The sequence below is a fragment of the Corvus moneduloides genome, chromosome 3, assembly GCF_009650955.1.
Source record: "Corvus moneduloides isolate bCorMon1 chromosome 3, bCorMon1.pri, whole genome shotgun sequence".
Taxonomy (NCBI): Eukaryota; Metazoa; Chordata; class Aves; order Passeriformes; family Corvidae; genus Corvus; species Corvus moneduloides.
In genome coordinates, this window is record NC_045478.1 from 75,130,585 (window position 1) to 75,158,281 (window position 27,697).

Genomic DNA, 27,697 nt, shown 5'->3' on the forward strand with positions numbered 1-27,697 from the left:
CTTGCTAGGATTGTGCATATTAACGGCACTTGGGAGATGGCCGAGAAGATAAATAAAAGCACTGCTTGAAGAAACATATTCCAGCAAAGCATTAGATGCAGCACTCCCGCTGTATTAATTAAACGGAAGGAAGAAATGCTCTAGCGCCTTAACATGCTCTGGACCGAAGTAACGAAAGGATGCGCACGCCAGAAAAAGCCGTTTTAGTCTGTGCCCGGCGAGGAGAACGCCTGCAAGTTAGTGAGAACCTCCGTGGAGAGGGGACAGGGTGAGAAAGGTGCTTTTTTTCCCCAAGCCTATTTTTGCAAAGGGAGTGTGATTGCAGCTTTCGCGCTGGGGACGGCTGCTCGGTGAGTATCTGCAGTACGCGAACACATCGGCGGCCGGGAAGGCAGAGCAGAGAGGTGCTGCTGGGGAGGCGGCGCTCGCCCCCCCCGGCTGCCCGTCCCTCACCCTGCCCGGGGTACCCCCACCGGGGCAAGCACGGCCGCCTGTCCCTGCCGCTCATCCCGGCACGGCCAGCAGAGCGGGCGGCCGGCTATCGCCCCCCGCCCGGGCACGGGGCCACGCGCTGCCAGGTGGAGAGGGACGGGGCCGGGGCTCCGGAGCCCGCTCTGAGCGCAGCCCGGGGCGGCGAGGGCACCGCGCCCCCGCTGCCTCCGCCCGGCTCCCACCCTGCCGGTCCGGGCGTCGCCCCCCGCAGCCCCCGGCCCGCCCGGCCCCGGCGCCTGCCCCGCCACGGCGCGGAGGTGAGGGAGGCAAGCGCGGCGCTTACAGTTCGCAGGAACTGGATCTCGTCCTCGCCCTCGCCCCCCTCGGCCATGGCTCCCCCTGTCTCTCCTTCTGCCGGGCGCTGCTCCCAGTGCCCGGGCGGGCGGCGGTCGCTCCCCGCGGCGGGGTGGCGGCGGCGGCAGGAGGCTCACGGCCGCTCCGCACCGGGCTGGGGCTGGGGCAAGTGCGAGGGCGGCGGAGCCGGCGGCCCCAGCCCGGCCCTGGCTGCGAGCGGGGTGCGGATGCCCGCGCGCCTGCAGCAGGTTGACAGCGCTGCCCAGCTGCCTGTGTCTGCTGCGGGGAGGGGGATGCGATTAACCGGGGGAGGAGGGGAGGCGGAGCTCCCGGCCCCCCCGCCGCTGCAGGTGATCCGCAGCCCGCTCCCTCCGCACTCCAAACGCGCCGCCCAGCGCCGCTTGCCGGCGCTCCGCGGAGAGGCGGCTGCTGCCCGGCGGGGGCTCGGCTCGGCTCGGGGGCGCGCCCGGGGCGGCGGAGCCGGGGCTGGGGCCGGTGCTGGTGTTCACCTCGCACGGCCCGAGCATGGGGCTGCCTCAGCTCCTCCGGGAGTCACCGGGAAGGCCGGCCGGCGCCGTGCCTGCCTGGGCACGGCTGTCCCGCAGGAGTTAGGTGTGATGTGCTGCAATGAGAGATACCTCAGGAGAGCGAGAATTAAACGGCTCTGTGCCAGTTGGTTTTTTCCAGCCGACTGTAGTATCGGGGAGAAGAGATGGAAGGTACAACATGGCTTCACCGGGTGTTGTACTTGAGCCATCGTGTGAGTGAGTTTAACCCAGCGTGAATGCAAGGCTTTAAAATACCATTTCCTTGAAGGATAGCTACCATGCTTTTTCCATAGGGTAAAGCCAAAGGTTGCCACGGAATAGCTCATCTTTCATGAGCATTCGTGCAGATCATACCTTACAAGGACACTTAAGTCCATCAGGGAGGATGCTTGGCCTTCAGAAAAAAGTCTGGCAAGCCAGAAAGCCGCCAGACTTCTACCAGCGACAGCACTCTGAAACAAGTATACGGCAGAGAGCCTCTGCTAGTGTGATGCAATGGTCATGTGGGGAGGACAACAGGGTATCTTAAAAAAGAGTAAAATTAACACTGGATCATTGACACAGTGAAATGTGTGAGGGGCATGTAACTGCAGAAGGCTTCTGAAGGACCCAAACTGATAAACATAATGAAATCACAATTATTTTTTAAACAGACTGTGTGGCTACCATAACAAAATACGTGGAAAGTGTCGCTAGAGAAGCCATACCCATAATTTGTAGCTTTATGCTGTTCAAGGACATCATGAAAAAGTGTGGCACTATGAGATTTTATCATTACTTCCAGCAGTGGAAAACCTGTTCTTCTGACAGATTGGAAACTGCAAGAACAGTCATGACCCATAAGATCTCTACAGCAAGTAATGTATGAATGTTTAATATAGAGGTTCTGAAGATGAACTCCACAGTTATGGCAGCTTAAGCATTTCCTCTATAATTTCCTGGTTGCAGTTACTACTAACGTCAAGTGATTTTTACCTCTCAAGCTTACTACTGACTGAAAATATTTTTTTCTAAGAATGATAAGATAAAGACATTTTTTGACATTGTTCGTTCACATTTAATTCAAACCTCTTAAAGATCTCTTCTCCAAATTATTTAGACTGAGAGATATTTCTTGAAATAGACCCCAATTATGAAGAAAAGTCCTGATTTTGGATTAGTTTAAAAAATTAGGTTTCGTTAAAATGCACTGAGAAAATATCTTTTATCCTACTACACTATCCCTTTCTCCTGCTTAGCGCACAAGTCAGTTCCAGCACAACTATTTGTGAATGTATTTCATATGGTTGTAAATCTCAATTCACATGGTCTAAAGTCTGGATCGTAGAACATCCAGGGTCCTTTCCATAAGGCTTTGAAGATTAGTATCAGATTAGATGCCTTTTTTATTTGCTGCATGCATGTAAAGCAAGGACGTTATAGAGAAAAGGAAGAAAAAAGATTATAAATAGTCCATTATAACATCAGTGCCTCAAACATTTTGTACAGTTTTTGCACATTATGACATCATGGAAGACTTTCCAAGATCTGTGGAACTGATCATACCTTGTTTCTTATAGATTTGGAGCTCATAGTTAGACACCTTGTTGTTTACGAAGATGAAAACTTCATCCAAAGCTTCTCCATGCTAGGGCAATAATATTTCTCTAACACACAGATTTTTTGATGTCTAATATGAGTAAAATATGTGCTGCAATTGTTCAGACAGCAGAGAGTGTTATCTGCTATCTTCTTTACCCATGCATCTGTTCTAAGGAAATGGCTAGGGGCATGTGTGATACTATTAAACTTCTGTTAAATTGTTGGCATTTTCCACTTAGTTCAAGAGATACTATGCAGTGGCAGAGATACATGCACCATGCCTGGCTACATTAGACAGTTTGCTTAGGAAGCAAAGTTAAAAAGTAGTAAAGGTAAAAGATTCTTCCGGAAACTTTCTGAGCAGGATGGTAAGGGCCTAATGTAGATGTAAATACAGCTTCTTCTTAAATTATTCATTAAGGACAGTTATTCATATGTGCAGTACACATAGAATATTATACATACACATGTGCAAAATACATAATAAATATAGCTTCAGCATTTTAGCTGATGTGAGGGTTTAATCAGCAGTTATGCTTAACTGCATTGAATAATAAAAAAAATGGAAATAACATCACAGTTTCTATCGTAACAGGAAGTAAAGTTCAGAGAATTGTTTCTTAGATGAACTTCTGGGAAAAGCAAAAGAATAAACATCCTCTGTGGCTGATATTTACAGGTGGAATTCAGAAGAATTGAGTATTTTGTGTGGGTGTGGAAGAACAGGGCTCCCTGCTTCAGGACTGCCAGTCCCAAGGTTCAAGATGCCAGTCAGCCCCATAGCAATTAACTTTGTGTTCTCCGCTGTTATTTGCTCATTTTCAATCTATATTACATCTCATTATGCCGACTGTCTTCCACAAGCCTGAAGATTTTTATCACCGGCAACTCTGCTTTCCATAGAAAAAATGCAGAAAAGAACAGTTTCTACTTCTAGCAAAACAATCCTGCACTGATTTGTGAATTTAAAGGTTCCAACACAACCTCTGAAGATTAACAAAAAGTTTTCACAAGAAAATTGTCATTCCCTTCCAGCTCTAGTTTATGTTTTGTTAGCCATCTAGTTGTCTTATGACATGCATGTAGTATGTCTACTTCTTTTTCACCCAATCTAGAATCAGCCTTTCAAATTTTTGGTCCAGTTCTCCCAGCTGATATGACCTGATGTTTAATGTAGACCTTCTGTGGCCCAGTTCTTGTTATGTTCTTCTTAAAATCTCACTTGAAATCTGCCCATGTCTGTGCATGTTTGTGATTGTCACTATGACAGATACTTTACTTAGTGCATTTTGCCTTTGCACAGTAAGGGCTTCTTGCTCCTGCAAGCCTAGTTTATCAAGGCAGAAGCGCTGTGAAGATCCATAATATGCCCTTAGCAATTTCACAAAAAGAACAGGTTTCTTGATGTGATGCAGAGGCAGTACAGCAGCACCAGTATGACAGTTCTTCTGAGGTATCACAGCAGGATTCTGAGCTGAACATAAATTGACACTGTTATGAGAATTTTAACACTTTAATTTCATAAATTTAACCACCTAAATTAAATATTAGAAGAAAATGCATAGGTAAGTTTGTATGCACACACTCAAAGTAATAATCTATGTGAAACAAACAATGTTTGCTGTCTCTAATAACAGCAACTGTTGTGAACATTCAGTGTTCAGTAACATGAAAGGAACTCCCAGGTGGTTGCTTGTTTTTTTCATAGCAGAATATACTACCACGCTATTTTTTTTCTTGGAAGCACAGAATAAGATAACGCCAGTAGGAATGAAATGGAGCAGATACTATCCCTTCTTCCTGGCACTGCTCTTTCTTACAGCATGTCAGACTTTTCAACCAAATATCAGCCTTGCAAACATGTTATTCCAAATGGTGTAAAATTAGAAAGATTGCATTTCCTATCACATGTCATAAATCAACACCCTGTGGTCATTGAAACTGAGTCAATGTAAAAGCTATGCCAGTTTAGGTCCCAAATGTGACTTGGAAAGAATAAAATTAGCAGACCCAATTCTGCACAGAATTTAAAAGAAGATTTTATTGCAGATTAGCAGAGTTTAAGTGAGAGTAATTATATCTAAGATCATGTAGTTATATGCTTGCCATGATCACCCTGGAGTTCAATAATATACTGCATTTTCTTCAATTACTGTTTATCCTGACCCCATAAAATAGAGTAAAAATGTTAACTACATGTCTGTCATTAGGTACATGTTCTGTACTCTATATATAGCCTGTATGCAAGAATTTACACAGGGATACAGTGTTACAATAAAATTTAGACAGTGAAGTTTTTCCTTTTATAAAAACTTCTGTTCTGCAGCTACTGAGCTCACGTCTAAGTGTAGTCTGGAATCATGGCTGTGACAAAGTCTGGAAATCTACACTTCTCACCCAAGAACAAGAAACCATCACTGTCAGAAGCATCCTTCCTGGCAAAGCTCAAAGCTTTTAATTTCTCTTTTCATTACTTGATGGGGGGTGGGCAGGATTATTAACACTAAGGAGGAGCTATGGATCTTGTGACTTATATTTTGGGGAAAAATTGTTTGCTTGTGTTTTCATGTTCCTGTCTCCTTGGAGTTTTTATTGCTCTTCTAATCTTTTTCTAATGTACTCTCTGATAGATTCACTGGAAGCTGTGGGGAGGCACAAACCCAGAAGAAATAGTTTTTTGAAGGTGAGGTTTTTTCCCCTTTGGTCATTTTGGGGGGGCAATAACATATTACGTTTCTAAATAATGTTGGTTTAATTAAAAGAGCACATTAAATAGCATCTTCAAAATATAATTTCCTGGTTTTCTCAGTCTTGTAATAGGTTATGTCATCGTGTAACTATTTACATGTACTATATGGCTGTAATGTATTTAAGGATATATCCATCTCTCACACTTTTATGTATAAATGGAGATGTTTCTGGCGCCTTCTTCAGTTTGCATTCTTGCAACTGAAATACCATCAATTTTTAGCCAACGAAAAGGAATCAATAGGAAGGTAATTCTAATTTTGTTAATAATTTATGTTAACCATATGTCAGTCTCAAAACTCAATGCTTGTTGCAAATAGTTGGAGAAAATCAGCTCTTCAAGTTTTTTCAAAATCTTTCAAAGTAAGATTCTAGATATTCCATGTTCCTGATTTATTCCGAATGAGTTAATATCTGAGGGCTTAAATAACTCCCTGGAACAAAGACAGGGAAATCCTTCCTTCTTATTAAAATCCAGCAATCCTCCATATAATTTTCCAATAAACTTATAAAATCAGAAAAATTTCATCCCCTCTCCCTACCATGACAATCTTTTCTGTGAAGTTCAGTTCTGTGATATTTAATACCTCTGTTTCTAAAGCAACAGGCAGTTGTCTGGGAGAAATTTTAGTAGCCATAGCGCTACTCTGAAACTTGAGTAAGGCAAATAATTGTTAAGAGATTTGTCTACCTCAAAAAAAAACCCAAACTTGGCATTATTTTCACTTTTTCATTTTCAAAAAAATGAAATTTCAGTGATACAGCAGACTTGCATTTTTTCTAAAGAGATAAAGAATATTTTATCCTTGGCTGCTGAGGCAACTAATTGTAGGTGGGGGAAGGATGAAGGCAGACAGCACGAACACTAGGAACAACATTAAATTTCTGCTAGGATGCATTACAGGTGTTAATCAGATACTGGCTACCAAAGGTCAAAGTTTTTGGCAGGTTCTGGAGAAGTAACTAATTCTTTTGCCTTTAGAGACAATAAAAATAATATTCTTCTATGGGAAAATATTTACATTACTTAAAATGTTTATAAATTAGTGATAAAAGAATTTGGCAATCACTGCAAAACTCAGTTGGATTTACCATTCTCCAAATGGATATCCTTTATGCCAGCAGGTGAAATGTATTTTTCTCATAAATATTATGTGAGGTGATGATGTAGTAGCCTGAAGAAGCTGCCAGAATAAAAGGCGGGGGAAAAGGAAATGAAGAGAAAGTGAAAACTTTCAAGGTCTTCCAATTATAAATATTGAACCTGTGTACCACAATATCGTTACAGTAGTACCTTAATTTTTACTTTCTGTCTGCCTTTCTAGTACACTTCTTCAAGTGTATCATAACATAAAGCCCAAGATGTGGCTATTCACACAAGACACAAAACACCAACCAGCACTTAAAACTAAAGCTTAAGCTAATCATAATGAAAGCACCTTATTTGAATTGTGATTATGACAACACAAGTGCAGGACTACAACTGTTACTAGGCAAACTATTCACTGTGAACAAATTATTGGAATCATAGTGTATGCTGAGTTGGAAGGATCATCCAAGTCCAACTCCTGGTCCTGCACAGGACGCCCCAAGAGTCACACCCTGTGCCTGAGAGTTTTGTCCAAACACTGCTTGAGCTCATCAGGCTGGTGCTGTGACCACTTCCATAGGGAGCCTGTTCCAGTGTCCAACCACCCTCTGGGTGAAGAACCTAATTTAGCTTTTTTTGAGTCAAAAATTGTGTGCTAATTGGTTCACTAACATATTTTTTTATTCAGGATTTTTAACAAAAGATAGGGCAGTAGTTTTCAGACATATACACGTGGGTTTTGTCTCACAGCTTCTATGATGTCTGTGGTGTCATGTAAGTGACAGAGTATTGTTTCTGCTGCCTCATTGGGTGACAGAGTCAGGAGGATGAGTACTACATACCATATGTAAGCAGAAATAAACCTGTGCACATGCCAGTGCAGATAACTGAGATGCAGATGTTCCCCACATACTCATAGGAGAAATCTGTAACAAGGCTACTTTTTCCTACCATTATTTCACAGCCCAGCATAAACACGGGCCCCCAGATTTCACAGTTAATTATTCATTTCTTTAATATAGGATAACTACACAGGTTAAATAATTTGTTTTTCTTTATAATTATGATGAATTTATTCCAGGCTTCCTTTAAGTCATTCTAATGTCCTCTACATGAGCTATTCTGCCTGGAAAGGCATGCATGAACTAAAATTTCCTTTTGACATTAAGAGCCACAAATCTAAACATGATTGCACTATTGCAGAGGAAAAAATGTTTGGCTCTTAACTCAAGATTAGTCTCTGTGGCCATTAAGAAGTGAAAGCTCCATGGAGGTAACAGAACCAAAACCCCTGAGATTACATTCCAGTCACAGCAAGCACTTAACTGTTGTTGATAAGGTATCTGGAAAATTATATATAGTAAATAACTGACATTCAGTTGTCCATTTCACTATTATGAAGGAAAATACTCATTAACACAGTCATAAAACAGAATCAAATAAATTAATTTATTGAAAAACAATAGTTATTATAAAGGAGTAGCAGAATTCCTGAATTGGAGTCTTGTATCACACACCAGGAACAAATCAAGACATTAACAGTACTTACAGCGTTCTTGCTAGAGCACAAAACTTATATTTGCTATGGTTCAGTTGCTTCTATAATTAAAAAGAAAACTGTTTTCTGAAGCTCTGTGAGGAAACTATATTACATAAATATTTAGTTTAGGTACCTAGCCTCTCATGCCACAGCACAAATAAAATTCGTCACCTTTGGAAACTGGAAACAGCATCTGTTGGTGACTGTTTACTGAACAAAATAAGGACACATGCTGAAACGCATCTAAATCAAAATTTATAGAGTATAATACGCTGAATTTTTAAAAGGAAGGATTTGGGGGTTTGTGTTGTTATTTTAAAGACAGATACAGTTTGCAATGCTGAGCTGGACTTAAAGTCTGTGAGAGCTAGTTTCTAGTCAGCTAGTGTGGCAAGCAAAGAACTGATGCAAATGGAAACTGTCTAGTTGTCCCATCATTTTCGGTCACAAATTTTTGATCTTGGTTGAATATCTGTTTCACAATATTTTGTACAGTTGATTTTTTAATGAGTTTTCCTATTGTGTACAAAATTCTAATTTTGCTTAAAATGCAATAACTCTTGTTGGGTCCAACTATACAATTCTAGATACTCCATGTTTCATCATTGTTTCAAAAATATTTTCCACCTCTTGATTGGATCATTTTGTACCATCACTAAAATCTTAGATATGACTATTCAGTATTTGGTAGAACTGTTCACATAATTTTCAAGAATTCCTTCCAGAGCTTATTTTTCCTGTTCAGTTCTCCCTCCTAGTTCATGGATTCTGCTGTACTTCTTGTAGCTTGGACTTATTCCATAGGCAAAGTTCCTTTACATTTCCCAGAACATGCATTTTAAAAAACAACTCACCTGTGTCAGTTGCACGGGTATTTCACCAAGTGACCGGTGAAAATGAGCTGAACTGTTTCCTCTTTGCATCATCGCAAGTTCTCAGCTAAGGTGCTCCTGCTTTCCTGGCAGCAGAAACTAATTCTGTAGTCACTGAAAGAGAAACACAGTATCAAGTAATATATCAGGTTATTTCCCATCTTCATTTGTGATTTTCTCTCTTTGATCTTAATAGTATATAATATTAATCAATATTATAATATCAATCATAGCATTGTAGTATCTTTGTTTTACTCCTTTTAGTGCACAGCTCTTTTTCTCAATAAACATTGTGCAGCCTGTTAAGTATGTTTATATGACACTGCATTGTGTGCCTTATGATACAGCAAAATAATGACACAAAAACTGTATCCATGAAGTAACAATTGAAAATTGGTGTTAGTGAGTCACTCCGAGCAGTATGATTTTACTTCATTAAAAGCAAGAAAATCACTCTTACTCCACTTAGATGATCCACTTAAGATCATCTTCTCTTTGAGGTTACCGAGGTCATTTCAATAGCTTTGGAGATTTTATAACTCTAATTCAGTTGGGCTAACCTGCTGGTAATCACAGTGTGAAAAGGGCAGCTCAGGGCAGGATGATTTGGTCTGAGTAGAGCGAGTGTTCTCACACCAGGGGATGACTGAAGCATCATCCACTTTCAACATTCTAACAGGCCAGCATACTCCTCAGCAACGAAGGGGAAGTGCACTGCAGTGTCACCCACCTAGAAATTAGAGAAATCCATAAATGTACAGATATTTATAAACCATATATAAGTAAATTTCCACATGTCGTTTCAAGGCAGACATGGTTTCACTTGAAACACACAGCTTTACATTAAAGCAGAACCCCCAGGCTTTTCTGCGTATCATAAATGGGGATTTTAATTCTCCAATTAACATCTGATTTTTTAGCAATACATCATGATTTCCAGCATTAACAGCAGCACTGCAGCTCAGATTTCTCTGACAACTCTGCCTAATCTGCTTATTAAACATTTTAAAAGGCTTGGTTCCATGCTTGCCTCTTAGCATGTATAGTCGCCAGCAAAAAAGTGGGTGTAAAGCTCTCCCACAACAGACTGATAACATTTTTACACACCCATTATCCAGATGTATATCACTACTAAGCAGCAGAGAATAAGGATTTTATGCATTGGAACAATACTGGTAGATTTTGAGCTAACTGTTACAGGAAACTATCAAAAGGACCTCATAAACAATTAACAATGGGACACTGATGTTTCTGCTGATTTAGCAGAAGGCAACAATTTGTTGGTGATTCATTGCTTGTCTCCTAACAGAAACACATAGTTTGCTAATCCATTTCAGTCCCTGACTAGTGACCCTAAAGGATAATGTTAACATTCTTCCCCTGTCTTACCACACAGAATAGCTATAATGAGACTATACATAGACACATAGATAAGACTGTAGATATACACACCAGCATTAAGTGAGGATGGAGATCTCAGTGCAAATAGAGCAGCACCAGCTGCAACATCCACTCTGAATTAGACTTTAAGAATGACAGAACTAAGACTGCTTTTCTCCTGTTGCAGAAATGTGCTTTTATTACTGGTCAAGAGGATAGGCTTCCATTTAGGCCATGTAGCAGATCTTTCCTACTGACAGCTAAATTTCTTTTTAATTAAAGCCAAAAAAGACCATAAGAGAGTGAGTTGTTTAAATATTTTTTACCCAAATGAAGTAATACTAGCTTTAGGATCGCTATTTTCTGCAGTGATATTGCTACTGCTTATAGTCCCTCCACCCCAGCTTGTATGACCAGTGGTTGGTTGTTGGGCTGTTGGGTTCTTTGGCTGTATTTTGATGTCAGATGGCTACAGGGGAAGAACTGTGACTTCTGCATGCAGTACCCCCTGCACATTGGGTCTGCTCTCAGAATTCATAAATATAATTGTTCACAGGCAAGATAAAACATTCAAATGAAGCATTAGTCCTAGCCAAGGACAAAGGAGGTCATGTAATGAGTCTTGACATAAAGTTTTGTCATTCAAATAGTCACATTGGTAGCTCCTCTCCCATTAAGTGTGATTCTTCAATGTCCTTTCAATGTTATTTTTGCAAGACATTACGGTTCTGTTTCAGTGGCAGGTACCCACAGTCCCTGAAGCTCATTATCCTTCACTACTGGTGAAAGAAAGAAACAAGCTAGGAGCCAAATATATACTGGATTTCAAGGAGGTAGCTATTTGTAGTGATATTTCCATTCATTTATTTTCCTTTGTGATGCATTCATAACCACACCTTCTGAGCTCTGCCCATTCAAAGCGCAAGTGTAGCTGAAAAGTACTGTTTAGGCAACTTGAACTGGCACAGAAAACTGGCTTTATAAAAACAGCTGAGTTTATTTCTTTCATTGCATTTGGCAAGATGCACAACTTTATTTTTTTGCCAAACTAAAAACAAAATCCCTCAAATTTATGTAATATACTTATGCCCCATTCTCCAAATAGTGGAGAGCAAAGTCTTAGATCATGCTTTCTGTCTGCTGCATTTAAAAAATGAATGTTAGAGGAGATTCCTGCATATGGAAGACATCTTGGTCTCTGATTAGGGCTGGGAGAAATTTTCTATAAGTACATTTGACTTTTGTCTAAGATTATGTAACATTTTTTGGTATTGAATTCAATGGTTCTTGCTAGTCAGAGGTACAAAGTTAGTTTTATGAAGAATCCATGGTAGGACACCAACCAGGCAGATGTCCAAGTGGTTTGGTCATTCCCCAAATACTCAGTGGTTTTTTGTCTGTCAAATGGCCAGGAAAGTATATTAAGTTTGAAAGAAAAGGAGGGACAAAAGTCTTTATTTGAATATGACAGTCTATAACATCTGGATTAAGAGTTTCAAACTATTCACTTGGTTTCACAGTGAAAATTAAAATGCTTTGACTCTTATTAACTAGGAAAAAAGGAAAAACAATAAAACACATTAAGCAGAACAGTAAAGGATTTTCCATTGCCTTTCACTACAGTCTTTAGGTTTTTATAAGGGAAAAGTTCACTTTGTGTGAAGGAGAGCGCCAAAGTTACAGTTAGTTGAAATCAGTACTACTAAATCAGTACCAATAATTCCTTGTAGCAAACCAGACCCACACAGCCAAGGGCAGAAAGCATGGAAATTAGAAGTGAAACATAACTTCTATTCTATTTCAACTCGCTTGCACTTGGAAAAGGACAGACCCAGCACATGGTCTTATCAGCCACTCCAAAACCTGGCAAACTCCGAGCAGCCTCTGATGACTACAAAGCTGCTTTTAGCTGCCCTTTTAGTCATGGGTTCATAGCAGGGAAACAAGACATGCCACAGCCTTAATCAGCTAAGTCACACTTCCTGGGAAAATACCCACACACAAAGGTCAGAAAAAGATCTCTAAGAGGAGGGTAGAAAAGAAAATGAGATAGGAGGTGATGGTGAAACCCAACTGTTGTACATTATATAGATACCGTTTGGTGTCATGGGTTTAGCTTAACTCAGGGGAATGATAACACCCTTCAGTGTCTCCTCAGTGGAGGTGGACAGAAGATCTGTCAGGATTAGATGACAACTGTCCATCAGCCTCATCTGTCCCTTACCTTCACTTCAACATTTGTAGGCCCAAAGAACCAGTGACAGGGGGAAAGATGGTGGATTTACTTATGATGTTTAATTATTTTAGAAAGATCAGTCAGTGATGTATTTTGGTTTGTTTTTACACAATGGAGTATTTTGCATATTCTGCTTCCCTATTATTAGAAGAAGAAAAAAGTCAGTCTTAATCAGACATGGCAAAAGGAAGCAGATCATTGGAATTGTACTAAAGGAAACATTTCAGCCCAAGCTGAGATAACCATGTCATTTCCTTAAATCCTGCAACATTCAGTAACTGCATTTTTCAAAGTACAAAAAGCCTATTTTTCTCAGCTTTCTTAGATTATCGGGTTTGTCCTTGAGCATACAAAAGCCACTAGTTTAAAGTCCAATTCGATTTGCCTTTGATTTGTTCTTGATCCCACAGAATCTTGACATAATAAAGATTAGATCTAGAGATAATAAATATTTTCAGCCATCCCAGTATTATTGCCAGTTGCAGCTTCCTTACTATTTTGCTGAGATTTATTTCCTTCAGGATATTACTTCATGTCAAAGAAACTGTATTGCAAATTTTAAAAACTAGTTATCAATCCAAAATTATCTTTATTCATTTTTTTTGCTATTAATTCCTCTTAGTATGCTAAAAGAATCCTTTTAAGCATACGTAATTTAGGATATTATTACTCAAGATTCTGAAGAATGCATATTAGAATTTTGTTTGCATACAAAGGCCCTGTTCCTACAACTCTTGTTCTTCTGGGAGGCTTTGTTATGATTTGGCTGCAAAAATGAGACTTTTTTAATGTGATAAATCAAAAATATTTGTGACAAGTTTTTGACTCATATGCAACTGAAAATATACAAGGATCAATTCATGTGCCGAAACAATGGCCCAGGAACTGAACATGTGTCAAGAATAGACAAGTCATTTGACTTTAAAAAAACTATAGAAAATACATGAGTCCCATCTTTTTGATCAGAATATGAATCACACAAACTACATACTCCTGAAAAAGCCCTCTCTCACTACATTTAGTGGAATATCTCCAACGTAGATTTCTCAGGGAGGCTGTGCTCCAATCTGTGCTGACATTAGCAGCAAAAAACTCTCTCTTCATATGCTTGCTACCCATGCTCTAAAGTGAAACAGAAGTCGCTCCATGACGGGGAAAAGGCAATGCGACGGCCACAAGCAGGTATGGAGCAGCAGTTACATCTGTGGGATGAAGGGATGTGCTCTGTGAGGAAATGAAGCAATGGGGCCTGCTCTGGGCCACTTGGAACCACACTGGCCAGGAGCACCACACCTGCCAGGTCTGTGTCTCCTAGTGTGCTCAGCATGGCAGCAAGAAGTTCCTGCAAGCGCCTTCACAGAGGTCCTTTCCACGGGGAAACCTACAGGGACAAGGAAAGCAATTCTAGCCCTGGATACTCAGTACACCTGGGATTGTTTTCGCACGCCATCCCAAACAGTGCTTGGACTGCAAAGTTTTGTTGCAGGTAATTTAATTACACTTCAGTGTAACTTTGAAGTACAGAGATCCACAGGACTCTAACAGAGCCATCACCACCGAAGACAATGTCAGAAGGGAAGCAGCTGGTATAGGAGCATCCATGAGAACACTGTTGCATAAACACACTTAATCCCATTATAACAAACAAAACTTTCAGAACAAAATGAGAATTTCAAATATTGCACTGTCATAGGAGGAAGACCAAGAGATCCAAGAGGGTATCAGCAGTGCATTACTGCCTTAAAAAAACAGGGAGTTTATTAATTAAATGCTTACAGGACTAAAGGAAGTGAGATGCACTTCAGACTTTGAAGAACAGTAAAAAATAAAATCCACATCGCCTTGCCCATCAGGCCATCGGAAGCTGAGATAAGGTGAAGATTTCCTTTCTGATCCAAACTCTGGGGGTTTTATTTTCATTTTGATCCTGAACATTCATATAAAACTCACTGTCCAACTATCTGATGTTTCTTGATATCACCATGAGTAGCAATTTAGCCCTGGCTAGCTACATATCTCCCATTTACCTAACAATGCGTTAGAAGAACGGAATTATAGAATTTAAGTAGGGGAGTGAGAGGTAAATGTTTTGCTCATTATAAGAAAGACACTGGTGCAACATCCAGGAACATACATCAGAAATGCACCAATCCCCTAGGTCTGTACAGCACCACAGGCATTTCCAGTGGGGAGCAAAAGTTCCAAGCAAGATCAGGCTGTAAAACCATTATGGGACAGTTCTGATCTAGTGGATGACTCCTGAAATGTTCCAGTGAGATATGCGCTCCCTGTGATAAGATAGCAACCCTTGCACTCTGACTATTATTTCATCTGGAGCAAACTGTTCATCTTGGCCAATGAACTGTCGTCTTACCCCCTTCTGCTGTTAATTCTCTGTTTGCTTTTATTTAGAGCACAGAAAGACCATAACACCATCTATTATACTGTTTTGCAGAAAGACAAACAAAAACTTTTAAGAAAACCACACACACAAAAAAAGGGGCTTGTGTTCCATGAGTTTGCACCACAGACTTTATAGTGAGTAACAATTTGCTGTTCAACTTACGGTTTCCAGAGTGTATCCATTGACTGGAGTATAAACAGTAAATCCTCTTGGTGTCAGCCACCATGTTCTCTCATTCCTTGAGATGCCAGAGAGATAAAAATGTCCTGTAACAAGAAACCACATACAAGAAAACATTGTAGGAAATCAGTTCACCTTGTGCTTAAGTTCTTCTGCATCAATGTCAATTGAAAGCAACATCAGTATTCTCAGCTGGTCATATTTAATAATAGTAGATTGTGTTATAGAATCTAATGAACCAAGGCCTGATCCTAGGAAAATGCTGTTGCCTGGAAGAGTCAATTGCTGCCTTGCAAATTCTGCGTAACCTCTCCTATTTTTTGTTTCCCCTCAACACTAGCATCCAAGCATCTCTGAGAGAAGCCATAAGCTTCTGACTAATATTTGTTATATTCAGCTCATTTGAGAGAATTGACTCTCCTCTTCTCTCCATGGGTCAAGTAGCACATGAAATTATTCTGAATGGTTTTGACACTTTTTAAATACAAAGTTTTATTTAAGGGGTTGAGTGTGCCATGCACTTGGAGTGAGAAATTTTTCCTTGTACATCGGCCTGGAAAATTCATGTCAGAGGATCAGATGTGAGACAAGAATATCAAAATATTTGAAAATAACACTAATCTCTTAAATCTGCAAATAAAAAAATATTTTATTAATTAGGAAAATTGTAGTCCTATTTGATCAAAGATCAACTTATAAAACAGTTTATATAGGTGATGTAATTATGTAATGCTTAATGACCAAGCCAGGAGGAAGTTCCTTGCCCTAACAAACTCTAATGATTGTTCTTAGTGTGTGCATCATAGGAAGCAACAGTAGAGCCTGATGCTTAAAGTAGTTTTTGAAGCAAAAGGTATTTGACAGCAGGAAAGTGTGAAACTGTGACTCGTTTGACCATGGAGCTGTACACCACGGGCCAGAGGAGAAGTAGGGCCAGAGAGACACCAAAACAGCGAGAGAGATAAAAGTGCATAAAAGAAGGTTTGATAATTTCAAAGGATGAGGAAATCACAGAAGCTTACATCTGAACACATATTTTGCTTGCAGGATGAGTTTCATTGTACAGATGGTTACTATTTTATCTCAAAGATCATTACACTGTACATGTTGGCTTCTGCTCAACAAATACATGCTGTTTCTTTCCTATCCCCGTGAATTTCCCTTTTTTTTTTAATATGAATTCTAAGACATTGGAGCTTACATAGTCCCAGCCACAGATCCAAAATTACAGCTGAAATGTAGCTCCAAGTTGTTCTCCGGCCCTCCTCCACCCAGGGGGAGCTCTGGCTAAGTGCAGAGCTATAAAATTTCCTTTAGGTGACCAGAAGGCTTGTATATTTGTGTGCCTCCTGACTGGTAGTCTTCTCCAGACATTCATACATGTATTTAGGGATGGCAGTAGACATAAAACGGAAGAGCTGAACTCTAAAACTCTGCTCTGCAACTGACGGAATGTTTCCTTCTCGCTCTGGTCTTTTCTTTTTCTGTCAGTATTACATAAAACAACCTTACAGGTTTGATTGCATTTGGTTGTCAGCTATAGTGGGTATTTTTAGCACAAAAATTTCAGCACTATCTTGAAACTGTGTTAAGCTAAGGACAACCAGTGACATGAACAAGTGTAACTTGACCCTATTTTTCTAAAGAATATAGATACTGAAACAGTTAATCTCTCATGCTGTATCTATGTTTTCAAACTAAAAATGCCAAGAGGAAAGGAATGCAGCAAACATTTTGAGTATACAAATACTGTAGAGAAGATGGCAGATGACAAGTTTCTTAAAAAGTTTTAAGAAATCCAGACCTGGAAAATTATCATCTCCTAAATTATCTCCTTATCCATGACTACTTCTGTGTTTGTCTCAAGTAGCATTTGTTTTCTTCTCATATTCACATGAAATTTGCTGACTTTTGGTAAAAGAAAATATGTTATTTCACATTGACCCTATAAAAGAAGGACACACTTAAAAGAATCACAATAAATACAGTAATGCTATCTAGACTTCTGGCAAGCTTTACAAAGATGCTGGAACCCAGATAGGTACATCCTGTGTGACAGTGATGCCTACACAAACACTTGAATTTCGGATAAAATTTAAGCCATGTAAAAACATAACTTTAGTTCTATGCTCCTCTTCACAGTCACCTGAGCCAAAGGAGCTCCCTGAAAACAAGCTGTAGGAATTAGAGATCCTTTCTTTTTAAGAGCTCCCTACAATTGGGTAAATGACAACAGTTTTTGTTTCTAGCCTGAGAATCTATGAAGACTGACAGAGAAAATCTTCATCTCTAAGGAGATGTACTCTTTTCTTTTACTTTAATGGAAGAAAATTTAGTCGAGTTAAAAGAAACCTTTCCATGCAAAGCAGACTTACTTCCTTCAGTAATATTATTCAGTATTTAAATAGCCAGTTTAACAAGAATACAAAGACCTAATTTCAGAACTGGATATCAGGTGGATATGCAATTAACAGCCTGAAGGGAATTACTGTCTGAGCCTATTTAAACGACAGTTGTGATTAAGATGTTTGACTGTCCTGTTTCTTTCTTATTTGGACTTATTAATAGCCCCATATATCAGTGATTCTATCTAGGTAAAGGGACTATCAAATTGTTCCTTTCCATTTTCAAAATGTACTTTCTAGGGTTGACACTCTGAAGCTTCATACAACCATGTAAAATTTTTGCTTACGTATCTTTAGTATATTTATACCTATTGCTGTTTCAGATTGCCTGTTTTGTTCTCCCACTCAAATATTTATTCATTATCCAAGATTAAATTCTATCTGCAAAGGTCATCGATTTTTAGCTTTTATCACCTTCAGCTTTGTTTCTGAATTGTCAGTGGTACACATAAATATATATCACCACATGATGAAAAACTGTTATACTCCGTTTATAGTAAGAATTGCATCTAGTTGAACAGGTATTTTTGGTGACTGGTTTCAAAATTATACTAGACATCATTTTGATTAGAACTAGTAACTTGTCACATACTGAAGCAAGAACCATGTTTCTCTTAAACTGAGAAGGTGGCTGGCTATATATCCAGCTTTGATATTAAATCCTGTCTAGTTAGCCTTCAGAGTAATTTTCCTGAACTTGAAGGGCTGTATGAGAAGAGGAATGCCAAGCTTCCCAGGCAGAATATTCAGCACTTTTAGTCTATCATGTTTTGATTTTTACAAGATTTTTTTTCTTTTTGCTAATAACTGGCCAAAGTGAGGGCTCTGTGTTTGATTTACTGTCAGCCAATTTAAATATATAGTGCTGTAGAGACAGACTTGAACAGCAAAGATGCCTAGTCTTCAAAATTTGTTAAAGACAACACGATTACGGCCATACACTCACCATGACAGAACTTTAGATTTGTTTGGATTTTATGCCCTGTCTTTGACTTTCCAGCTACTGATGAATAATTGCATAGTGGAAAGCCCCTGCAAATCTAAATTCTTAAGGAAAAATCTCATTGCTTTAGTTCTCAAAAGCTAACTTTAGCATATTAAGTTTTGCCTCCCAGTAAACTTGAGTGAAGCCTCCTTATAACTCTATGAGTCCAAGAGTTTCTCCTCTTGTATCTCTATAAATATTATTCAGAGGTCTCCGAGTGACCCTGAACAGATTCTGATGACTGAGAAAGTTAGGAAGAAATACCTCTACATGTTTTCCCTGGTCTTGCCTTTCTATAAGAGCACAACTCAGCAAGAATATATGAAAGAATGGAATTGCAAAATTCAGGGAGGGGAAGACTGTAGCCAGAGGTTTTCAGCTGTGTCATTGTCTGCAAGCACATGAGAAGAATCATACCATCTATAGATAATAGGTATTTCTGAAACAAAATCAAGCACCAGCTAAAGACAGATATTTTAATCCTACAGACTACATGGCTTTCTAAGAAAGATGCAATTTAAATTCAGGGAGGGGAAGACTGTAGCCAGAGGTTTTCAGCTGTGTCATTGTCTGCAAGCACACGAGAAGAATCATACTATCTATAGATAATAGGTATTTCTGAAACAAAATCAAGCACCAGCTAAAGACAGATATTTTAATCCTACAGACTACATGGCTTTCTAAGAAAGATGCAATTTAAATCAGAGGTAAAGGTATTATACAGAGTTAACTGATAAAGTTCTCTAATCTTCTTGTGTAAAAGAGATTAGAGTAAGTGATGATTTTAATAGTCTCTTCTGAGCTTAAAAACCATGAAAGCCTTGCTCTGCTTTTTTTTTTTTTTTCCGAAGTTGATCATCAAGAGTGCAGTGCCTCTTGACATTTTTGGACAAGTCCCAAAATAATACAGATACCACACAGATTTTCAAAACTTAGAACATTAGCTAAAGCTTTTGAGAAAAAGAAAATGTTGAAAAACTAGCCCCTCCGAAAGTGTAGGTAATTGGATGTGTGTATTAACAAGATTTTTCATGCACAGCATTTGTCTGTTCTTACTGCACTTGCTGTTTTGCTAACTCCTAGTGTGTCCATCATGCTGGCAATGCTCGTATAAACTTGTTTTGCAGCAGCTCAGTTTTTATCTGGTCTTTGCAGCTTGGGGGGCTGGGAAGGCTTCTCTATTTACTTCTCTTCTACAAAACCAGAGCCTCTTCCAGCACATAGAAACTATTAGAGTGATGAATTATCCATTCCCTCTGCTCACAGATGCAACCATCTCAGTTACTTGTACAACTAAATATTTGTTGTCATCTCACATTTGTAAGTATTCTACTGTGGCCAAAAGTAGCAAAGCAGCAACACATAAATCAAAAGTTTTAATTTTCCATTCCATATGCCACAGTCTGCTGTAAGATCCAAAACAGACTGAAGTAGCTGTAAAGAAACACAGACCTTAAAGCTGTGTACAAGAGAGCAAATGTAGTCTTTTACCAGACCAGTTAATGTTGTGTAGAACTTTTATAACAATTATTTGCTTAGAGCTCTTAGTGTCTCATTTTTATTGTGCTGAATGGAAGAGCAGTTCAGCTGCTGTCCTGAATCTATCTCCAAATAAGTATTTTTCTTTCCATAGCCCATACAGGGAACCAAGCACAGCTACATTCCTAATCTAGGTGCCCGTGGGCAACGTGACTGCCCTGTGCTCAGCATAGCTCACACTGCCATCCCCAGCCAAGGCAGCCTTTTGCCATTTGGAGCAGACAGCAGAGCACACTCTCCCAGCAGGCTTCTCTCATGCCCTGGCAGAGTTTAGCACTCAGTAGAAACCTGTGCGAACAACACGGATCTTCCAGAAAGTTCTCTATGGCTTTTGCCTTACATGACCGGCTGGGATCCCAAGGAAACTTCATCTCTCAGGATAATACAAGGTCCAGGTGCTGCAGTAGGCTTAAGGAGCATCAAAGCAAGGAGCCTGCACTTACCTATTTATCCTAATACACACAGCTCCAGGAGAATGGAGACTGTCTGGGATAATGTTGCTGTGCTTTAAAACCACTCTTCTCCCAGCTCTTAGCTCTGCCACGATGACAATATGAGGGGAAGCTTCAGGCTGGAGGAGAAAGAGCCCAGATCAGACAGCAGCATGAAGAAGGTGAAAATACTGGAAAAGGGATAATAGGATTTAGGACCAAGGACTAATGTTTTACAAGGGATCTGTTGTGCTGGGCTGCACTTTCAGCAGCGGACCTGTGAGCAGTTGTAGAGCCCCACTCCAGGGTCTGTCTAAAATCCAATTTCATCCCCACAGCCTTCCCTTGGTACATTTCTGTGGCAAGGAAATCCCTAAGCAGGAGATACTCCATGCTTCAGGCGGCCCCATGAGCAGTGTAGGATGATAGGGTTTAGGGCAGGGGGATCAGTCTGGATACAGCTCCTCTGTCACCTCTCTCTTCCCCTGAGCCTGCCTTCAGCCTGTCCTCAGTATCCCCGATGTGTCTTTGCGTACGACAAGGAGGGAACCCTGCTCTTTGCATGACCCAAGCCGTACAGACACAAACCCACTGAGAAACATCCTCCCAGCCCTCAAAAGTATCAGAAGAGCAGCAGATGGTGCCTGGGGAAGGGATTCCCCTAGCAGCAGCCCACACATTCTCCACTGTCCAGGAAAATTTAAGCCCAAGATGACCCCCCCTGACCTTTTAATCTCTGTCTCCTTCTCTAAGAATTTCCTTCCTTCCCACACAGTAAGTAAGACTGATGGACTCTTTTTGCCATTTGCCAAAAGGACTTTTTTTTTTAATGAACAAACTAAAATATCAGTGACCTGGACTTGAATGAGAGATTTAGTTATTTTGCCCTTTTATTTGGGTGTCATTTGTGCCTTTCTCCCTTTGCTGCTTTTGGGGAGAGGGTCAGGGAAGCAGTGTGAAATGACTGGTTTTCTACTGTGCTCCAAAGTACACTGTCTAGGGTTCCTTCTAATTGTTTCTAGAAAGTTATTCTGCATCTCAAACTCTTGTGGTTTGTCTCCTTGGCTGGGAGTTTTGGATTGACCTTTGGTAAATGAGCAGAGAGATATTTTGGGGTAGTAGTCCTTTAGTCTGGCCAAAAATAAGTACAATTAAGATAAAATAAGGGAAAAAAGGGGTAAACTTTTGCCTAAAATTGTGTTGACAGAGCCACCACAACGTACCATCCCAGTTACAAGTTTCAGATTTTGACCGTATTATGTCACTTCTCTATAGCACAACAGAGGTTTCACTCTGTGACTCTTGCAGAGAAATTGCAGATAAAAAGACTGATATCTTTCAGTAAATTATGTTAGAAAATCCTTAGTATGTCAGCACTTGGTGACTTGTTGATCAGGTAGCTACTGGAGTGTAAAATAATGAAAGTCCGTCTTTCATTTTCTGTTTGATCTACAGGCTCCTGCAGGCCTAGTTCTGCAAGATGGGGAGAGGAAGCAGATTCCTCCTTGACACAGACTGGGAGACAGACCCCTGGCTGCAGCCATAGTTGCACCAGGAAAGCAGCACTGGTCTTGGCAAAGCTTCTTTGTGCCATACCGAGCAATTCTCTTATGCTGTTGTGTAAATCAGAGCCCCTCCACAGCTGGTGCTTGCTAGCTCACAAAAACATGATACAGCTATTTAAGACAAGGGTTACGGAGTCATGTGCTGAATGTGGGAAGGATGTAGCTGTCCGCATTGAAATATGGCTGCTGCTAACATTTCCGCTCTTGTGAAAATCACTGTGCTCCTGCACTCTTCCATGACCACATTTGGGCAGGACTTCGTTTTAGATCTTATCAAGAAGTCTTTCTTGCCACAAGAAAAGATTTTGCAAAACTGTCAAGACTCTTGTTTCTGCATTTACTCCTTCAAACAGTACAGAGATTATGAAGGCTTTCATTTTCAGTGCTTAGAATAAGTACAATGCAACAAAGTTTTGACAGTCCAAAATATTTATTTACACAGTGCTCCTTGCTGTTATAGTTTATAGCCCTGCATGAGTATTTTTACTATGCTTTTTAATTCATAGCAATGCCATAACTTAAAACACGGTCCTTGGATGCCAGTGGTTCAATACTGAATAAACAAACTTAAGCAACAAGAATCTTAAGTCAATTACCATTTTAGTCAAAGAAAAGTGCATGTCTGAACTGTGGACTTTTCAGCCAGATCTCATTACCACACTTTTCAAGTAAGCATTTCTGAATAGTTCAAAAACCACCAGCAAACCAGGAACATGAACACTGGCAGGGTAAGCTAGGTGTCCTGTCAGTAGCATTATACCTTCCAGCTGAAGGCTTCCTTTGCCCTTTCTCCCACACTTGTAACCTGAGTTGCTGTGGAGTCAGGGCTGCCATTTAGCAAACTACTTGAGCTACACTTTAACATGTATTTAAGATGACATTCACTCCTACAAAATAAAAGCAGTCCTCACACCTTGCCCACCTTTCTCTCTGCATCTCCCTTGGACATTCACAGTAAGCAGCTGGATAGTGAAACAAGCCAGCATTATTCAGGTGCTTTGGCTTCCCAGGCAGCATGGGGAGAGGGTCAGAGTTGCAGCCACCAAGGTGGCTGAGGCACCTTCCTGCAGCCACAAGCACTGGAGCCAGCAGGGATGAGTGCGGAGGCTGGGGACGGGGCCAGGCAATGACAGCACCTGCTCCCAGGCACGAACACCACCAGCAGGTCACTGGCAGGCATCCACTTTGAACAGCCCACTGTGCATTAGTGCAGTCTAAATAGGCATTTGGCAAGCCTCACATCACCTCATACGAGAGCATCTCACTCCTTAATGTCATCATTAATTCTGTACTAAGCACATCCCATTTCAAGTAGGAAACAATAAAGAAAGGCAAAATTCTTGAGGCAACAGTGCAGAGAAGCCTCAAGAGTTGTGGTTCCCGCGGACAGACCTTGCTGACAACTCCAGTGCTTTCAATAGGATTACTACAATGCAGTAGTAAATAATATAAATCTGATAAGTAATAAAATAATATAAATCTGAACACAGTCTGATCCAACTCAGTACCATGTTAGGTATTAGAAGTAAATCAAGTAATCTTGAAAATCCTAGAAGTTTGTCTTCATTACTCAAGAATAAAACTTCAGGTCAATCTTTCACAGAATTCCATTGTAAGTCATGGTGTTGCAGCAGTCATGTATATGCCCAATTTTAAGAAAGAGAAAATATAAGTGATTTTAAACTGTGTGCGAAGAACCTACTAAACTAATGACATGCATGGGAATTAAAAGATGCCATCTCAAAACCAGAAGTTTTGGAAACAAAGGAACTGAAATTGCATTTCTCTGAAGTGACTACTAAAATAATATAAAAGGGTACAGATAACACCATTCAAAGGGTATCTGTGTTAAAAAGGTGGTTCTCATCACAATTTGTCTATGGATATCTCAAAACCCTTATTTTTAGTCAGGTAGGAAGAGGTTCAAACTGTTTATCTGAATTCCACATGCATGGTACATGCATTTATTTTATTGCTTACTCTCTGATGTGCTGATATCCAGCAGCTTCTCAAATGTGTACCTGACAACATAGTGCTTCCTATAAATTTGTAATACTTACCGCAACATCAAGAATGATGAAAGAAAAGAAAAATACAGTTGCTGTCAGCACAAACCAAATCTATTTGGTTGATGGATGATAAGAATTCCTCAGTAAGAACCTTGATAAAAAGTTTATATTGTTCTTCCCATATGAACAGCATCTCTCAGTAATTATCCATTCCTATATGGCATTTGGATCCTTTACATAATCAAAAGTTGTAAGACTAAGTTCCCACTCCAATAGAAAAATTAACCACTCCACTTAACATTTCTGTTGCAGAAGAGGCTGGTATTCTCTATTTCACATGCAACAAAGAGTACAATTCCCCACAAAGCATGTGAAGAACTGTGCTTAGCTATACTCAAAAGGCATATTGTATAAAAGCTGTAAACTCTCAAGCTGAATATAGAATTCTCACTCTTTCTAAAGAATATTCATGCTGATCCACACAAGCATTGATGATTAACTACACTGTGCTTCTCCAGCTCCCCTTTATGGAGCATAAGGCTGTGCTTGTAGGATGGCACACCTGCTAAATACATATTTATGGAACAAAATCCAATCTGTGTGTTCACAGTCCTTACCTCATCTGCTTACATATATACTGTCCAGTTATCTCTCTGAAAGCATGAAGCATTATATGCTTATACATAATTATTTTCCATCAAAAAGTTATTTCTTAAAATGATTGTGCCTTTGAAAATATAACAAGCTCAGCAATGTTTTTTGTCTAATAATCTGACATCCACTGCTCATGCATTCTAGAATTTAAAAAGGTATGCAGATTTCACATTTTGGGATCAGTAAGAATTTTGCTGGCTAATAAAGCACAACCTTGAGTACAGTATATTTGGCTTCTATGGGGTAACTGGGTAACTGCTTTTAGCAACATTTCATTTTACTGGGAAAAGGCAGCATGGTTGTTCTCTTACCAACAGAATATATTTTAAAGTCAGGCAAATTGCATTCTAAAATGGATCAGGATTATATTACAAATTGGAGTTCAGCCAATCCTTGAGTCTTGACTGGAAGATCAAAAGATTACAGGGACTACATTATCTACAGTTTTTCTTTAAGGAGTCATATCCATTGATTTTAAAAAAACCTTCTTGGGGCTCAAATTGGAACACAAATTACAGGCTGCTAAGTCATATCTCAAATGCTCTGTCTCATGGTTATCCAGCTGTCAATCCCACAATCCTGTAAGTAGTGGTATCTTCCACACTGTGCTGCACTAGTTGCTTCTACAGGCAACCCTTTCACGCACTGTTGCAGCTACTGTGCCAGAACAGCTGGTCAAGAATTCCAAGAATTGAGAATAAAATTAACACGAACTATTAGAAGAAAGCAATCTGCTTTTTGTGCTGACAATTTTCCACAGCAGCTTCATAGTAAATCAAGAGGTGACATATGGGAACTGGATTTCACTGATCCCTAGCCATCAGACAGGATGAGTCTACATCATTCTCCAAGTGCACACTTGGCTCTCCTCCCTGCATACACTTGGGCATAGGGCCATGCTGAAGCTGAGTGCACCAGAAAGTTGATGTGTCCTGCAGTCTACACTCAGCCCATCTCCCCTCGCAGCAGTGTTGCTGGGCAAATGCTGACCAATTTGCACTCACCAGGCTGAAGCAAAATCTTTTTTGTGGGTTCTTTTGTTTTTTTGAGGTTTTTTAATTGCCTGAAAGCAGAAGTGCTGAAGGTGCAACCACGCTGGCTCCTGTTCGTACCTCTGCTGTCAGAGTGGTTCCAAAGAATGTCAATCAATATAGGCATAGGTGTTTTATATAGGTAAATACTAGCTCATCATTGCCAGTAGCAGCCTAGGAATGATTTATTTAAAATATTCCCTTGCAAAGACAACTATTTCAGTTCCATGTATATTACCTAAGTACAGGTGAAGAGTGTAACAGTCAATAGAAACACTAACTGGACTCAACTACCACAGACTAGCCTGGAGATTAGCATTTAAATTTATAGTTGTTTGCTGTTGGGTTCTTTGAGGGTCTTTTTGTTGTTTTGCTTGAGTTTTTTAGTCCAAGACATGCAACCATTTAAATATGTAGAAGTAGAAGCCCTAATGACTGCAGTCTTCAAAAAATTAATTAAAAATGTATCAGAAGTCCCCACCATATTGTGGAAAACTGAACCCACAAAGTGGCTATTGTTGCTATGAAAGATGGAAATGTCTCTCCCAGTCACAAAATCCAGTGACAGATTATGTTTCTTAATTCGAAACATTTCCCTACTTACATGGCTGTTTCCAGGGGCTGACAAAGCAGAATATGACTGGAGGACCAGTCAGCTGTACTGGGTAAAACTAGCAAATGACCAAAACAAGTATACTTAAATAAAGTGCCTAAAAGTTCAATACCAGTTTTGGACAAATCTCACTTTTGCTAACATGGGATTTTCAGCCCTTGAACAGTAATCTGTGCAGGTATCTGCTATCCTTCAGTCATAGCTGAGAAAGAATCCTGAAAAGCTGCATGTCTCTCCTCAAACCTCAGCAGTTAGTCAGTGCTGCCAGGGGCTGCCTCAAGGCATATGCCTTTCAAATTTGCTTACACCAAAAGCAGGCAAAGGGGGTAATGAAAATTCTCTGTCCTCAGCTCATACCAACCTACAGCAAAGGCATGCTGCTTGCTCCAACAGGGAGTGAGACCCAACACAATGAGTAGGCAGCTGCAATTGTAATATTTACATAGAAATATCAAACATTACAGCATGAAGTTTGGTCAGGGGAGGTTTAGGTTTGATATCAGGAAAAGGATCTTCATCCAGAGGGTGGCTGGGCACTGGAACAAGTTCTCCAGGGAAGTGGTCACAGCATCAAGCCTGAGAGAGCTCAAGAAGTGTCTGGACAATATTCTCAGGCACATGGTGTGATTCTTGGGGTGTCCTGCACAGAGTCAGGAGTTGGACTTGAAGATCCTGATGGATGCCTTCCAACTCAGTATATTCAATGGTTCTATGATTCTATGATCAAACAATGGCTTTTTCCCAATGCTCATCAATGCAATAGGTGTACTCCTTTCAGCAAGGGAAAAATATCTTCCACCACAGATACTAAAAAGCTTGTAATGTTTGTGACATAGACATATGAAGTGCCTCAGTTTCTGCTTCAGAGGAAATAGCCATGCAGCCGCACCCACAAAATGTCTTATGGAAAACTTATTTCAGAGACAAAACCACTCGTGTTTCTTCTTCAGCTAACTTAGGGCTTTTCAGTCATACTAATGTGAAGAACTATATTTAACTTTAGCAGCAGTCTCATGTTTAATTTCCTCAAATCCTGTAATTGTTATTAACTTTGTAGTAAATAAAGTGATTCCCACCTGGGAAAGAGACAGAAGCACAGT

General features: G+C 40.1%; 1 protein-coding gene and 1 long non-coding RNA gene across 3 annotated transcripts in view; one reads left to right on the forward strand and one right to left on the reverse strand.

Annotated features, from left to right (window-relative positions):
• The window catches only part of RYR2 (ryanodine receptor 2), a 391,308-nt gene extending 390,266 nt beyond the window's left edge, over positions 1 to 1,042 (reverse strand). For both annotated transcript variants that reach the window (XM_032102227.1, XM_032102226.1), the window contains exon 1: positions 776 to 1,042. In XM_032102227.1, the coding sequence (XP_031958118.1) occupies positions 776 to 823 (48 nt within the window). In that variant the 5' untranslated portion in view covers positions 824 to 1,042. The remainder of the gene's footprint in view (positions 1 to 775) is intronic.
• Positions 97 to 27,664, forward strand: LOC116440895. The gene is made up of 3 exons (XR_004238797.1): positions 97 to 350; positions 5,546 to 5,598; positions 22,181 to 27,664. It is a non-coding gene; the product is annotated as an uncharacterized LOC116440895 (long non-coding RNA).
• The last annotated feature ends 33 nt before the right edge of the window (positions 27,665 to 27,697 follow it).